Source organism: Lepidochelys kempii, chromosome 2, assembly GCF_965140265.1.
Source record: "Lepidochelys kempii isolate rLepKem1 chromosome 2, rLepKem1.hap2, whole genome shotgun sequence".
Lineage (NCBI taxonomy): Eukaryota > Metazoa > Chordata > Testudines > Cheloniidae > Lepidochelys > Lepidochelys kempii.
This window is the reverse complement of record NC_133257.1, coordinates 77,281,658-77,299,148: the sequence shown is the minus strand read 5'-3', so window position 1 is coordinate 77,299,148 and position 17,491 is coordinate 77,281,658. Positions and strand designations below refer to the sequence as shown.

The following is a 17,491-nucleotide window of genomic DNA, read 5'->3' as shown; positions in this document are numbered from 1 at the left end:
TGTTAATTAGCTGAGGTACAACATTTTTAGATTTTTGTAACAGTTTTAACAATGTATTGTAATACAATAGCACCTAGACACATCAGAAGTCAGGCTCAGGGCTGCATTATGCTGGGCAAAATTTAAAGAGTAGGTCCTGCCACAAATAATTCTCATCCTATGCTGTCAATTTTAAAAAGTTACATTATTTTTTAAAAATTTAACATGCTATGAAAACATGTTTCAATTTTATCTGTAAAAGGTTTCTACAGGATCAGTTCTTATCAAATAAGAAATTTCCTATCCCGTCAAGCTGTGAGGTCAATGTGGGAGTAATACTGTACCAGACACTTCAACTAATGCTTATTTTTTCTAAATAAAATACACTGAAGGAGCAAACTTCCACAGAATACAGTGCCTAAAAGGAAAAAAATTAGACAACCACACAGTCTTTAGAACATTATATTTCAAAAAAGACAATGATAAAAAAGTACAAACATTTTCATGAACAAAACAAAAATAAAAATATGATAGTACATAGGAAATTGCCAGCAATTGTTTCAGTGCAGTTTTCAATAAGCTTGCCTCAGATATCTCTAAAAATAAAATCTTAAGTACATTTCCTCTTGCTGATATGCAATGTGTCCTTTTAAATTTTTATAATTGGCTTGTTTGTAATCCACTATAAGACTAATATATTATTTTAAACAGAAGAGTACAAAAATAGACCTGAAAGATCTAAGAATAAACATTTTGCATTCGTTTGTCAATATATTCTTGGTTTCAAGGAGAATATTAAATTTTATATTTTTCTCAATTTAAAATATGGCAGATGGGAAGGAAATTTAGATGAAAAATATCCGTTAGTGTACTGACTGGACTTGAGACACTGTTAGTATTTTTATAGCATTTCTACTTCTTAATTTGTAAAACCCCTTCAGAATCTTCAAAATATTTTTTTCTATGTCGTGTCCTCTGTTGAGGAACAGTCAAATTTGCTGTCTGTCAGAACCAAAAAGCCAGCATGATATTCTTTTCTGTTTTACTACAATTAAGCATATGTTACCAAAAGGAATGTGCATAGCTCTCAGCTCTGCACTTCACTTCTTTTGTTTGAAGGCACTGGTATGTTAAAGTCTGCTACAGAACAGTACTGGGTTCAGACAGAGTGTACACACATTATTTTGGTGTAATATCAATAAGAAAATGGTAGCCTTTAAAACTAAAAGGTACCTACCTGGCAAAAGTGGTTGGTAAACATCTTTCTTAATGTAAGCTGTATCAATTTGGAACATAAGAAGTTCGGGGCATGTTAAATTATATACAACTGTGACTATGTATTAAATCACAACATTTTCTCTCTCAGACAGTACATGATTAATCAACACTTTGCAAAGTTCCAGGACTTTGGCTGAAGCATATTCATGTGTATTTTTTTAAATGCACCAGGAGATATTAAAAAACCCAAATCAAACATTAATTTCACTGAATGTCTTCCACATGCATAACTGAGAAATGGACACATCAATAAAAGCATACTGGGGAAACAAGGCACAAACCTAAACTACCAAAAGATGCATCATAAGCAAAGGTGCTAAAACTGATGGCACTGAATACCAGAAAACACTTCAAAATAAAGTCAGACATTTAAAAGTTATTCCTTTTAGCAATCCTGAAGAAATGTGTTCAGCTAATGTGACATATGGATATAACACCAAATTTACTTTGAGAATATAGCTGCTTATTTAGTATACTAGTTATTGAGTTCATATCTACCCATCTGCCTCTCAAAATATTCAATATGCGGAATTACAGAAATATATCAAGTAGTAATACAAAAACTCAAGCATGCTTGTTTTAAGGGTTTGTTCAGTTGATGTTACTCTTTTGTTATTTTTTCCTGTACATTAAATAATTTCTATAGCATACTATATTGACTAGATTTAAAGATCATTCCAATACAATATGAAATATCTCGTACAGCCTGCTTTCAACTATGTCAATCAAATCAGTAATTACCACCTTTCTGCAAATTATTGGAATATCTACAAGTGTACTCACAACTTTCATTAAAGAATGGCCAGGGGCACAACTTGTTCCTGGAATGGGCATAAAAGAAAAGGTGCGAACAGCAAACAAACTGAAACACCTGCATCCCACCATCTGCTGTGGTAAATCCAGGAGGCACACAAGTGGGCAGTGAGTTTAGATTGGTGTTTCTTGTCAGCACTCTTGCAGGAACACTATATAATAAATAATTTATCAAGAGACTGTTTTTTATTCTTCAGGGGAGCAGAAGAAAGTCTTCGGTTACTAAATCACTGAATGATTGTGACAGTCAACAAAATAATCTCTTAGATCATCTTGGTCAACATTTAACTGATTTGTGTTACATTAACAGAGAAAATAAGTGGTTCAGACTACTTCCTTACATCATATTACCTATGGATGTATAAAAATATTAGGCAAAGATAGTGTTTCTGAATGGGATGCTATTAGATAGCATAACAATATAGGCAAAGCAAAAGGAAATTAAGATTTATGATGAATAAAAACAGAGAGGCTAGATATTCATGCATTTAATACCACAAAAATAGACAATTATCTGGGATCTATCCTGGTCAGTCCTGAGTACCCTCAATTTCACTGCAAGTCATAGAGTTGAGGGTGCTTAGCACTTTACAGGAAGTGCTCAGCACGTCACAGGATTAGACCCTTAATATCTATGCTGATTAATATATTATGGGGGAGATTTTCAAAAGCACTCAGCACTGGCTTAATTCTGGTCCCATTGATCCTACCATAATCAATAGAGCAGTTAGGCCAACACTGTGCTTTTAAAAATCCCACCCTATAAGGGTTAGGAATATATTTTGTTATCAATTCTTTAAAAAATTAACTTTTACATTTGTCTTCCAATGAAGACACATTTTTGGCTATTCTGATTCTTGAGGAATAAAAGTGCTGTTTACTAGGAATAAAAAAGAAGATCATACCAAACTACAATACACAGACTTGAACACACTGTTTTAGGCATAAAATCCCTGACATTGACACTAGTGGCACATGTGGAGACAAATAAAGTAAGAGTTCCTGTATATCATGATATCCAACAACCTTAAGATTTTTCTAAAATGTACATGCAATATGCATAAACTATGATTTAGATGGCAAGCAGGGAATCATAGGATTTTACTAGTAATAAGTAAAATTAAAAGCTTTCTTCCTAGCAAGCTTACATGTTAAATTAATTCTTCTATACAGATATGCAGCAGGCCTAAAGCTCAAAACTCGTATAACAGTTTACAGTCATAGCTGGCCATCCATTATTGATAGTTCCATCATTTCATACAAGGTATAAACTTTGTTTAAACACAAATATTTACATTTGTTCTTTCATGCTACTGAACACAGAATGAAAACAGTAATATAACTAAATACATACTGAAGCATAATTTACCATATTTAAAAAGCTATTTGAGCACATTAATTTACATCACATATTTACAAAATGCATTTTAAAAAGGAAACAAAAAGCATTCATTTAAGTTATGGTTTTTAACTATAAAAATTGCCTGGGAGAAAAGGCCTCTCTCTTGGCTTCCAAACAAGCTACAGATCTGTTTTCTGCAGTATATATAGTGGAGTTGCTTAAGATAGAGAATATGGTGAAACAAGGCTTGAATATTTAGTAGTCCCATGCTGTAAACATTGAGTAGTAGCTGCTGGCATTTCTTTTCAGAATAGAATGCATGGTAACATATGCAGTCATTTTTCTTCTCTTCCCAAATATCCTTCATCTAATAGTCAAAAAGACCCAATTTAAGGTCTTTTAACGTCTTTAATTTGTATTTTCCAGTGTTACAAGTTTGAAATCCAGGACTGTAGCTTGCCACTCCACTTCCATCAATAGTCTCTAACAGGAGCTAGCTCTGGTATGAGGTTTACAGTTATATTTTTATAAAATCTACTGATGAGTATTTTAGGAGCATATATTAAATTGTTCAACCCATCAACGTACTGACGCTCTCTGGAATACCTCAGGAGTTTATACCTGTAGGGTAAGGAGAGAAGGAACAAGGAAAAAGGTTTGTAAAGAAACATGTTAAATTGGTATCAACTGTGTTATTGTAATTAACGACGGGTCATCATTTATTTTGAAACCCCTATTTTACAAAAAACACTCTGGGAGCACTTTGTTTATACTAATTACAAACATCAGCTTTAAATGCATGATTTTTTGCAGTTTTATAAATTAGATGGACATTCAAGTACTGTTCATATTCCTGGACAAACTACACTGAGATTAACTGAACAGCCAACATAGGATTGTGATTAATGCATATTAGCGTTTGTGGTCCCAAATTAGGAATGTCTACATTGCAACTAGACACCCACAGCTGGCCCATGCAGCCAACTTTGGTGGGGCTCAGGCTCTGGAGCTGTTTAATAGTGGTGTAGACTTTCCAGCCTGGGCTGCAGCCTGAGCTTTGGGACTCTCTCATCTTGCAGAGTTCTAGAGCCAAATCGTAGACGTCTAAACTGCGATTTAACAGCCTAGCAGCCTGAGCCCCGTAAGCCTGAATCAGCTGGCTTGACTCAGCCACAGGTTTTTAATTGCAGTGTAGACATACCCTCAGCTCCCCAGGCAGTGCTGCCTCACTATGAAGCCTGGCCAAGTCAGTAGTGCCACAGGGAGCCTTTTAAACACCGATGCTCTAACTAGCATACAGCCACCACATAACTTCAAAGGAGCAGTGACAAGAAGTGCCAACTAACCGACCAAAGACAACTCTTGATACATGAGTTCAGTTTCTCTCATGACATTGACTCAATAAAACGAACACAATCATAACATGAAATTAGTTTTAGAGAGAGTGATTGCTTGGATTATTTAATGCCACAAGAGCCCCAACTAATAGTGACATGGGCTGTTTACTTAGATTTATGTACGGTCTGTAATCAATCATTATTCTAATTTAATTACAACCTAGTATCTTGAAGTGTTTCTTATGCACAAAATGTCAATGATTTTTAATAATATGAAATACTTGGAGAGTGTTATTTCATTGTTCAGATTATTAGGGATGATAAGAGTTGACATAGTGCGCTTAATTTCTTAAATAACCCATTTTAAATTAATTTTAACTCACTATTCAGCACATGTATTTGTACATTCTCCTAAAAATAATTCAGTACTGAAAGTATAGAAATGTTGGTAAGGATACACAGTATTTTTCATACATAAGAGGCGGGAAATCAATCACTGTTTTATGTGCAAAAACCTCAGCTCAACCTTAACTATGGAGCCATAATTAGTGTTTCCATAATAAATCATGGAAAGCTCTTTATGTATATACTCTCCAGAAGTTCAAAAACCACATCTCTTGTACTTCCACCGATACAAATATGTTCATGTTACTGATCACTGAGAGACACTGTCAATTTAATCAGGCTTTTGCCAGCAATTTTTTAAGCTATTATAAGAAAGATATCAGACTGCGATAGCAAAAAGGTTAGGGGAGAATATTTTCTTTTCAGTTTACTTTCTTTGTTCACTGTACTTTGTGAAGTTAGCTTTGTTGTTTTCCTTACGTGGTCAATATCCCCTGTTGTGTGAGTACCACACATTAACAGTGGGTTGGTGGGGAGAAGGGGGGACAAAAACTAAAAACTAAAAACAAAAAACAAATAAAAGCAGGAAAATGTTATTGTAAAACCACAGAAATCAGCAAGAGCTCACACAGTAGCTATCTCACCTGAGTTTAGCCATTTTAAATAAACTAGATTTGAAGTTTATATGTCCCTTGAAAAATGGAATGTATCAAAATAAGTCCGGATAGCATCTTACAAAAGGCTCACAGATGTTTATTAATAGTTCTGTGTGTGAGTGTGTGTGTGTGAGTGAGAGAATACGCTCCAGATAAAATCTTCTGTATTCCTTAGGTTTTAATGTTTGAACACACTGCCCTTTTTCTTACCGTCCTAAAAATTGGACTTCACCTCTGTGATGATGAGGAATGGACTTGTACTTCCCTAGGTCTCCCTCCGGTCTTGTTACATTGTATCCAGCATAATGAACCCTACAGTACAATAGTTAAAGATAAGTGTATGAACAAAAATGAATTTATAAAAAAAATTTAGTGACTTGAGCAAAAGTGAAAAAAATTGCATTAGTGTTCAGATTTTAAGCCAACTCTTCCATTTGCTAACAACTTTTCCACTAAAAGATATGACCTTTGCTTTACTGTTTTTAATTTTTAATTTAAACAAACAGTGCAATATATACAGCGACAAATAGCAACCAGGCCCCCGTCCCAAGCAAAGTAAGAGATGACAGAGTGGGAGCATATGGAAGTGATGAGGGCTATAAGAGTAGAAACATGGGATATACTTTTGTTACATAAGACTGATCCTTTTAGAACTACATACAGGTGAGTCGCATCATACGCACATTTAACTTATGCAAATTCAACTATACACGCTCAGCAAAAAAAATAAAATAAAAACAACAAGATACCTGTAAACAGTCCGGGCGATCCCGCCCACCATTCCACTCAATGAGTGTATGCCCTGGAGTGAGCGTGAGATGGGAGACGTGAATCTGCTATTCCCTGAGTCAGTCTCAGTTCCCATGTGCCTCTCATAGTGTGAGCATCTTGCCGCGCTGAGTGTGATTCTAGTGTTTAAAGATACTGTACGTATTTTTCGTACAACATGGCCCCTAAACACAAGCCAACTACTTCATCTGGTGCTCAACCAAAGAAACAGCGATCTGTTCCAACGCTGAGGAAAAACTGGCTGTGTTGGACTTATTGAGAGACGGTATGTCGGTCTCCAATGTGGCGCATAAATATGGCCGCAACGAATCTAGTATCCGTGCCATCAAGATTCGAGAGAGAGAAATTCGTCAAGCCGTGGCATCAAGTGCTCCAATAACTGTTAAGGTGACAAGCCAGGTGCATGATAAGACTTTAGTGAAGACTGAAAAGGCATTAAACTTATGGCTGGAAGACATGAACCATAAACGTGTGCCTATCGATGGCAACAGGTTGCAAGAAAAGGCTCTTAGCCTCTATGCACTGTTCAAACCTCCCACCGAAGAGGGACAGCCTTCTGATGAGAAGGAATTCAAAGCCAGCCAAAGGTTGGCTTAACAGTTTTAGGAACCGCTTCAACCTCAAAAATGTGCAGCCTACTGATGAAGCTGAATCTGCCAATGAAGAGGCAGCAAAAGCCTACCCCAAACAATAAAAGAAAATAGAAGAAAAGGGCTATCTTCCAGAACAAGTTTTTAATGCTGACGAGACTGGGCTCTTCTGGAAAAAAATGCCCAACCGTACTTACACTTCAAAATCAAAAAGACAAGCCCAATTTGCTGAAGTGTTCCAAGCAGCGAAACACCTGAATGATTTAATTTCTGAATACGATCCCTCTATGGAACGAAGCCTCAAAATCACACGTAGTATTACGGACGATCTGAGACTGTATCAAGAAATGTTTGAGCAGCTCAAGAGACAACAGCCACAGTTGCCGATCACCATGTTTTTCAAGGAAAAACCACCAGTAGCAGATGAGCCTACGCAATCAACTTCTCAAGCTGAACCAGAGCCAACCACTTTGTCTACGACTCGCTCTCCGTCACCCAAGCTCTCCATCACCTCTGTCTCCTGGATCGACATCAAGCCCTGACAACCCCCTGTAATCACCCCCTGTAATTAAAAATACAACACTGTAAAATTATATTTTGCATATGTACTCATTATATACTGTACATTACTGTATACATTATAAATATTACTGTACAGGTTGTATACACAACCATGTACAGTATACTGTACTTTATGGGCGATTTAATGGATTTTCAAGGGTAATTTTGACTATATGTGATTTTAGCCTTACGTGCTGACTTTAGAACCTAACCCCCACGTAAGATGCGACTCCACCGTACCTGTTAGTTTACATATAATTTAATCATAAAAATTAACAAATTAACAAAAGTAACTTTTTACAAGTTTGTTTACTGTGAGCATTTAATGGAGTTTTTATATTGTCAATTTCACTGTTCTTCTGATGGTCAACTACAACTCTGTGTCATAGGATAGCATGATGCCACTCATACACTGCTCTTGGACATGGAAGCAACTTATGTGCAAGCTTTTCCCCAGACACTGCAAGAAGGTTTTTAGTAACAGCAGCAGCAGCAAAGTGGGGGGGGGGGGGGGGGGAAAGCACATGCACAGAAAAAAAGGGGAGAGAAGCACAAATATGCTTGGTGTTATTCCTATTGTAACATTCATGCCTAATAGGGAGACATCACTTTAAGAGACCTGGGAGGCAGGGATGGAAGGAAGGAAGGGTGTCTGGGTCATTGTTGCTACGCAGATGTACAATCAGCATTCATGTCCAGAACTTTCTGGAACTTGGTGTGATAGTTTTGGGCATACCTAATAGGCTTCCTGTAGGTGGACTAAAACTCCACTGAGTCAGGGCAAGTAGTCAAGGCAGCTATGTGGTGGCTGGAAGAAGCTCAGCCACAGGAACAGAAAGCAAGCTGTTTTCCCCTAACTCTGAAGCATTTTGCAGCAGGTTGGTGATATAGTTAACTTTCCAACAGGGAAGCACCAGCAGTGTTAGTTATAGGAGAAATTTGGAAGGAAAACTATTTTTTTAATTGTAAACCTTGAATGTTATTTTAGTCAAATTGTCTTAACTCGCATGGTTCACAAACTCTTTCCTCATTTAAATGTGTTGACAGGGAAAGAGTCATATATATTTTCCTATTGCAGTGCTTTTGACTCATGAGACTATATGGCGCGTATAGTTGATGAACAAGGACTGTAAATGAGACTCAAGTGAACTCAACCTAAGCTTTTGGACCTCTCAGGTACATCTCACTGTCTTTCTGTGGGGCTAACCTTTCAGATTTAAATTTTTGTATATATATATTTATGTATAACTATGAAGATAATGCATGTGGATTATGAAGTAATCGTGTCATTTAGTAGAAATTAAGAAATTTCTTTATCATTATATTTTTTTATAAAGTTGATACTAAAGAATTAAGCTAATTTCTCCTCTTCTTTTTGGACTTGATTGTGTGGGGGAGAGGTTGACCCTGTGCAAATCCTGCCGAAAATCCTCAAGGATTGAATGAATTCTGGGTCTCCATATGCTTTTCTATAGAAGTTGTGCTGAAGCACTAGGAAAGGGGCAATACATTCTAGCCCACCCAAAGGTTACACTACTAGACCCACCCAAAAGAGTCTTTTAAACATCAACAAACCAAGCAGAAAACCCTTCATATATATTTCTTTAAAATTTCAGAACATATTATTTAAGGGGAGCTATATCAGAAACATGATTTTGAAATTTGAACACTTCAAAAAAAAATCTAATTAGCATTGTTCCATTTAATTACAGTTCTTTTTTAAAATAGCTAATGTCGTAATCTGGCTCCCCCCAGCACACATTGTACATCCACCTCGGGGGAGATATTCAAAGGTAGAAAGTGCAAGTCGGTACACAAATTCCATTGAAAGTCAATGGGAGTTGGGCACTTTAGGCACTTCTGAAAGTCTGCCCCCTGGCGTTTAAGCTTTTCAGGGCAGAGACTATGTCTTTCTTTATAACGCACACGGTCAGTGCAATAATAATGAATACACACCTTTTAATTTAATACAACAAAAAACACATTATAAAGAGTCAAACACCTGCTAACTCAAATAAGCCTCTGCAAACTTTTCTTAACTTAGATATTTTAACAGTGAAAAAATTTGAACATCACTGTTCAGAAGCTCATGTCTTATACAATGTACTATGAACACTCACCTATTCCAAAGGTCGTCATCTTCTCCTCCCCATCCCCAGAAAGCATTTGGAAATCCATTGATCTTTTTGAATTGTTCCACTGTCAGTCCACTTACACCACCAAAGAACTCATTGTATGGAAGACTGAAAATGAAAGCAAGTAAATTTTATTCTACTGATTGAATTTAAGGAAGTAAAAATCCTGTTTGAACAACTGCTTCCATATCTTGCAGGAAAAAAAAAATCTAGTGTATGCGTAGATGTTCAATATACCTATCAGGAAAAATGCTTTACAAATCTTTTTTAATGAAAGTTGGTATTAGCAAAGAATGTGGAAACTAAATATTTGTAATAAGGGCTTTCATTTGTGGAACAGACAACAGCAGGAAAGTATCCCATGAAACAGCAGCTTAACCCAGGCTTCAGGTAGCTGGTTTTAGGAAAAAAGACCAACTTACAGCTGAAGGGACTGTAAAACACAGCTTTCAAAATATGATATTTTGATACTATTGAGTTGAAAAAGTTCTCTTCACCTGAGTCAGCAGTAAAAGCTGATAGGTCAGTAATATTTCCAGTCCATTAATGTATTCTACAAAACATGTAAAACTGAAAAAAAAAAAATCAAGCAGTTTAACACCTTATATTAGCCCAGAGGTGGGAAAACTACGGCCTGCGAGACCCTCCTGCCCTGCCCCTGAGCTCCTGGACCAGGAGGCTCACCCCTGACCCCGCCCACGCTGTTCCCTCTCCCGCGCAGCCTCAGCACGCCGCACCGCCGGCACAGCGCTCTGGGCGGCCGGACAGTGCAGTTGCAGAGCCACGGCCTGACCCGGTGCTCTGGGCAGCACAGCTGTAGCGCCACCAGCCACCGGTGCTCCAGGCAGCGTGGTAAGGGCGCAGAGGGGGTTGGATAGAGGGCAGGGGGCGAGGGTGTGTATAAGGGGAGGGACATCAGAGGGCGGGGAAAGGGGGGTTGCATGGGACAGGGGTCCCGGGGGAGCAGTCAGGAAGGAGAGGGGGAGTTGGATGGGGCGGTGGGGGGGAGTCAAGGGACAGGGAGAAGGGGTGGTTGGATGGGGCAGAGGTCCCGGGGGGGCAAGTCAGGAATGAGTGCGGGGGGTTGGATGGGGCAGCAGGGGGCAGTCAGGGGTGGGGAGTCCGGGGGTGGTCAGGGGACATGGAGCAGGGGGTGGCAGTCAGAGGACAGGGGGGGTCGGATGGGGCAGGAGTCCAGGGGGAGCCAGCAGGGGGTGAGAAGCGGGGTGGGGGCATCGGATAGGAGGTGGGGGCCAGGCCATGCTTGGCTGTTTGGGGAGACACAGCCTCCCCTAACTGGCCCTCCATATAATTTTGGAAAACCGATGTGGCCGGCAGGCCAAAAAGTTTTCCTGACCCTGTATTAGCCTATTCTGGAGTATTTTTAAAAGTAATGGAAATTCCTCCCTTGTTTCAGTTTTTGGAGAGCACAGCTAATCATGTTCAAGATTATTTTATTCCTTTTTGCACCAAGAGACTATTTTTCTTGACAATAAATGCATGCTGACTACCATTACACAAGTGTTAAGTAATAAGCAGCTGCCCAACCTAGGGCTACATAGCTAAAATTACTACTGTCAGTCACTCTTTAAATTTTAGGAATTGTAATTTCCTGATTCCAAATACTGTATGTACAGTGAAAGATCATTAGCATGGATGTTCCCTTTAGCCGCTGCCTCCTACAGTTACTGGACCAGACAGATCATCCCACCTCCCACAAGCTATCACAGAGGGAGGAAACTTCTGAGGATCCTTTCAGAAATGTCTGACAATTTCATCCCAACCAGAATAGCTGGGTTTGCTCCCCAAGTGGCTTCTCCAAACATGGATCCCTAAGGAGATGAGGATCATCTGCAAGGAGGCCTGGCACCTCTGCACAGGACTCCACTGGTATTGTGCTAACAAGGCTTCCTTCTACCCATAGCTGCCTCTGGATGCTGTGGGAGAGGGAGCTGCTTGATGGAGAAGATAATACAGCCCTACTTTTATTATAGATAATGTGGAGCAAAGAATGGACAATAAGTGGAAAATTATTATCCCCACTTACCAATGAGCAAACAGACAAAAAAGTAAAATGGACTCAAACTCCTGACTCTCAATCTCTACAGTACTAATTTTGGATTGTTCTACCTCTCACGTACTAAATTAATTGTTCTCAGTGGATCACTGATGTTCTGAAAAGCCATAACACAGTGACATTTTCTGTAGCACAGGTCCAGGATTTTCAAGGTTTTCAATGGCTTTTTGACAAACTGAACTCCAAACACAGCAAGTACACACACACACACAGGTATGGAGAAACAAATTACAAAAGTTATCTGGAGCAACTGGATCAGTGAGAGCTGCAGACAAGTGGAAATTTAGAATTAATAATGTAAAGGAAAAACATTACCAATATAAAATTGCAGGTTGAATGTTCACTATGGCTAAGGTTTTTCACAAACTTTATGTGCACATTCACAAGACATTTCTGCATCTTTTAAGACAGGAAAGGTGAACTGCATTACTTACATATACATGTATTTGTCCAGCTTTGCTGCAAAATGACGTGGCATCTCTCCACATCCATAATAATTTCGGTCATTTTCAGGTAAATGATCAACATCATGAAAAATTACACAGTCCCAGGCAACATCCTTCATAGCCTCTTTGAAGCCAACATTAAAGAGCATTGCACGGTTAAAAGGTTGTGTACCACTCTTTATGTGGAAACAAAGGAGAAACTGAATGAGGCAAGAGCAAGTAGACACTACTTTCATATTCAGGAAATGTACCAACCCCCCTCGTATTAGAAAGAAAAACGTGTGTTGATACCAAGGCTTGTTGTTCTTCCATTTAATCACAGCAGCTGCAAGAGTAGCAGTATTTCACCAACTCCATTTTTGTGCAATTAAAGAAAAATCTTCCCTCTAGAATTCCTGCCCTTGAAGAGCAAGAACTTAAAACTTCTATTTAGTTTATGTTTAGTAACATTGCACCATATTAATCATAAGCACCAATACTATAAGGAGCACTGATACTTGTCTTCAAGTACAAGTTGCAGTTAAGTTTTATGCCAAAGCATAAATGCAATACCGAATCACTAATGCAATACCAAAGTTGCAAACAGTGTTTAACTACTCAAAAATGTATCTTGTTAAAACAAAGCACATGGTATTTATGAATTTCAACTAGTATGAAAAAGTTACTATTTTGCTATATTTACAGTAAGTTAACCTTGTGATAGGACATATGTCCACAGCCTGATAAAATTTTATTAAAAACCTTTTTAAAATTTTCAACATTTAATCCCATTAAATCAAAAATGGAATTTGAAGAGCAGCTCCCTGAAGACGGAACAAAATTAGTTTACAAGACTTTTTAGTATCAGAAAATCATCATGTAATTAGATCTTTTTAAGAGGACCCATTTCCTCACTCTCCCTTATTCTTTTTCCATTAAAGACTGAATGTAAGTTTGTGAAAGATGCAGAATTCACTGTCCTGGAAACCTAAATCATGTAATTAATGTATAGATCAGCTATGAATATAATACTGCCAACAGCAGAGCAAATGCCTCACAAAATGTGACATAACCCTGTTCCTTCACCAATGTGACATAACCCTGTTTTGAAGGGATAGCATCTTCAGGGGGTCAGTCATTCTTCAAATCAATTGAGGTCTATGCATTTCTGATTAGACTACCTGTCAGGGTACTAGCTGGTACCATTTGTAATGTGATCACCTATTCAGTAAGAACTACATAGAGTTCACCAACTCATTTAATGACAGCCAAATGGACAGCCTTCATATGATAACCACTTTTGGTAACTATAGATTTGGGTTAGATAAGAATATGCAATCTAGAGGTGTAAATCTGTGTAGCCCTTTATTAGTCCCTGCCCTCAAATCCCTTTGAAAATATCAATTTTTAATTTTTATAGCCACAAAGATAATGATTTTGCACTACAAGCCTTAACTTTGTATACAATAGATTCAATGAGGTTGATGTTAACAGCTATAAAAATATTGCTCTACATATTAAGAGACATAAGATATCACTGATCACCAATAAATCTGAGAAAAGAGTTGAGGGTTTTTTGTTTGTTTTTTACTTAATGGATTAGAATGTAACTGCTTAACTGTTTAGTTTCAGAAGTTGAGATTTCCTGATTCACAGAATATTCAATAGCAGACCCCAATCAATGAGGAAGTTCCAAGGAGTTAATTTTGATATACTATTCTAATTAAAGACTCACCTGTTCAACAACATAAAAGGCAAATTCCAACCGTTGCTTCTGTAACATAGGTATGAGGTGCCGGAAAAAAATTGGAAGATGTTCATGGCGATTGCGAAAAGGAATGAGGATTGCCACCTGCAAAATAAATCAGATTATAGAGTAAAATGTTGAGATGATATGAATATTTTAAAATCATAATGGGTTAAATTAAAACTGTTGTTATGGATTTTTCAGTGTTTTAGCCTTAATGTTGAATTGGTGAACTTTTCTACAACTTTTCATGCTCCCCTGGAAAGCAGCTAAGCAAGACAGTACTTTTTACATACAAAACTACGATGTATTTTTCTAGTGAATGAGTCTACAAGTGAATTTAAGGGGTAAGGCTGATGTCCAATCACAGTTTATTGTAAGCAATTTATTGAACCAAAGGACTGAACATACTTAGAAGAATAACCACTGACAAAGGCAATACCTTTTTGACTACATCTTTTGTTCTCATGAGAAATGTTCCCATCATGTGAATACACACAGATTAGAACACTGAAATAATGAATTCATGTTTACATATTGGGGTGGCCAAACTGGATCACGAGCCACATGTGGCTCTTTTACCATCAAAGTGCACCTCGCAGAGCCCCCCATGCACCCTCCCATTCTCCACTATCAGACATGGGGGGGCTCGGGACCTCTGCCTTGCAGCGGGGTGGTGTGGTAGGGGCTTCTGTTCAGTGGGGAGAGGGGTCTTGGGGCTTCAGCCCTGCGGGGCACCCCGAGAGGTGTGCCCCTGCTCTTGGGGCTTCAGCAGGAGCAGGGCTGAAGCCCCGAGCCCCAGCAGGTGTGCCCTGGCTCTCGAACTTCTGAAGATTCGTATGCAGCTCAGAAGGCCAGTAAGTTTGGCCACCCCATATATATTAAAATGCCTAAACAAATACCAAAAGTGTCCTTAACTTCTACATAGATGTGTTTTCAAGTACTGAAATTTTGTGAAGGTTCATGACAATATTTAAACTACCCTTCTTGGATCAAATGACCAGCACAAAGATTTAAATTTCTAAGAGAATAGATACTTGTAGTTTTCAAATATTCTTATAAGCAGGAAAACAATTAGTGGAAAGGAAGTCAGTAAGGAACTTTGTCTCACCTTCCATCGTGGTTTACAGTCTTTTGGTTTCCAATGACCACCTGGCTCAATGTCTAAATCCTTTGAAAATACTTCCTGAATTTCATCAAAACTAATTTCACTCATGTTGACACTGATAAGGCCTCCTAATGTAGTGAGAAATATGAAAAATGTTTATTCATTTTAATTCGGATGTATAGGTCTAACAGTGCTTTTAATTTGCTCCACCAGAGACACTGTACAGAAGTAATCCAAGAAATGGTTATTTTGATTACCTATTGGTAAAAAAAAGTCCTAGTTCTGACTCATTTCTTCCAGAATATTTAGTGTATATAGGAATGGATTTTAGTTTTTTTCCAAAGAAATTACAGTAAAAACATATTCTTCTTTAAAAGCCTGTAAAAAAATTCTGTAATTTTGTTTTTATAGAACATTCTACAATAGATAAAGTACAGCTAAAACTTCTAATCAGTATTGATACATTTTACCCAAATTTTGCAACAAGACATTTAGTAGACAAAGTAAACTTACCATAAGTGTGTCTTCTCCTAATAAAGAATCACCTTCTCTAGAAGTCACAGTAGTTAGTTAACTGTGCCCACACTACCAGAGACAAAGGCACTAATCTGATCCTGAAATTCCAGGTACCTTCACAGCTCCTCTTACATAGAAATGGAGAAGTACACAACATCTCCATTCTCTAAACTTCTGAAGTTTTAAACCTAAATAATTACAAACATATAAAAGTAAATACTACCTTGGGGGAAAATATATAGACTCTTCCCGGTTACAAGAAGACATTTACAGTAAACTGATTTGGTCTAATCCCCCCATACATTCATAAACCTCTAGTCTGGATCACCATAACTGATGAAAAGTAATAAGAAGCCCACCCAGAAAAGAGGGAGAAAGATTAGAATGAAGTGAGACAAATTAAGGAACAGTAGCAGACTAAGAAACAAAATGTAAAACAATCTGACGAAGCTGTGTTGTTTCACAACATCTAAGTTGTGTCACTTCTCTGTCAGATGTTGCCGCTTCAGACAGAATGAAGGATGACTTTTCCCAGGAAGAAAAGACTTTAGAGTTCTCAGCACCACCCTGTCATTATGAAACACACAACAAGACTCTTGCATTGATAACACTGCCAGCTCTGATACCTGTCTAGTTGGTGTGATAATGACCAGAAAAACAGATTTTTATGGACAGGAAGAAAGCAGTCACTGAAGTAAGGTGCTCAAAGGAATGATCTGTTAAGCCTTCAAAACCAGTGGTAGATCCCATTTTGGGAAAATTGGCCTGATTGTTGGCCTGGCCAGCCTGACAACCCTGAGGAATCTGAAGATCGAGGTGTTCTCTGCTAAGGATCCCACAGACCCCATGAAAAGGACACAGGTAAGAACAGAAACCTAAACTTGACATGCTGTGGTGCTGGACTAAAGGCCCCTATCTACACCTTTCTGGAATAAGACCAAAATGACTGGAATCCCCAGATTCCTGGAATCCATACTGTTGTCTTGGCATCAGACACTGAACCTGGACAAGATGGAAGTGTATGTGTTTAGAGTTAAGGCTCTCCTGAATGCTATCAAGGTCTTGAGAACTTTGGAAGATACATCTAAGATTGTTAAGGCTTCCCTTTCATTAGCCAGGCTGTCAGCTGAAGCCAGACTGGATCTGAATTAAGAAATGGGCCTTGGGATATGATAACCAGACTCCCTTGGGAGAAGATAACTATAGTGGAGATTCAACTATCAGGTCTTATCAGGTTGGTCAATAGCGAGTTATCAAAATGACTTTCACCTGCTCCCTTTTTATTTTCTGACTCACTTTCCCCAGGAGGGGAAAAGGTGGTCGTGCATAAAGTAGGCCCTCTGGCTATCTGTGCAAAACGGCTTCCATTCTCAGGGATTCGGGACCTGTCTCCCTGGTGTAGTACCTCAGCCTCTTTGTGTTTCTGCAGCTCACAAACAAAGCGGCTGAAGGAAGACTGAACATCCTCAAGATCAGTCCAAAGAGCTCTTCATACAGGCATCACTTAGAATCATAGAATATCAGGGTTGGAAGGGACCTCAGGAGGTCATCTAGTCCAACCCCCTGCTCAAAGCAAGACCAATCCCCAACTAAATCATCCCAGCCAGGGCTTTGTCAAGCCTGACCTTAAAAACTTCTAAGGAAGGAGATTCCACCACCTCCCTAGGTAACGCATTCCAGTGTTTCAGATTGTTGAACTTATGCCTGCTGAGACAATCTGCCTTCTGGGTCAGTTCTTCTTTTATGTGGATTGCTCTGCCCATTTCATTATTTCCATTGCTTTTGTGTGTAGC

At 38.4% G+C, this 17,491-nt stretch overlaps 1 protein-coding gene across 4 annotated transcripts in view; it reads right to left on the bottom strand.

Annotated features, from left to right (window-relative positions):
* Positions 1 to 430: 430 nt before the first annotated feature.
* The window catches only part of B4GALT6 (beta-1,4-galactosyltransferase 6), a 51,500-nt gene continuing 34,439 nt past the window's right edge, over positions 431 to 17,491 (bottom strand). For 2 of the 4 annotated variants that reach the window (XM_073331323.1, XM_073331325.1), the window contains exons 4-9: positions 15,186 to 15,310; positions 14,063 to 14,179; positions 12,337 to 12,524; positions 9,811 to 9,933; positions 5,961 to 6,062; positions 431 to 4,033 (exon numbers count right to left, since the gene is read on the bottom strand). In XM_073331323.1, the coding sequence (XP_073187424.1) occupies positions 3,886 to 4,033; positions 5,961 to 6,062; positions 9,811 to 9,933; positions 12,337 to 12,524; positions 14,063 to 14,179; positions 15,186 to 15,310 (803 nt within the window). In that variant the 3' untranslated portion in view covers positions 431 to 3,885. Of the gene's footprint in view, positions 4,034 to 5,960; positions 6,063 to 9,810; positions 9,934 to 12,336; positions 12,525 to 14,062; positions 14,180 to 15,185; positions 15,311 to 15,695; positions 15,784 to 17,491 lie in introns of those variants that run through there. The other 2 variants (XM_073331326.1, XM_073331324.1) reach the window with 2 other exon arrangements.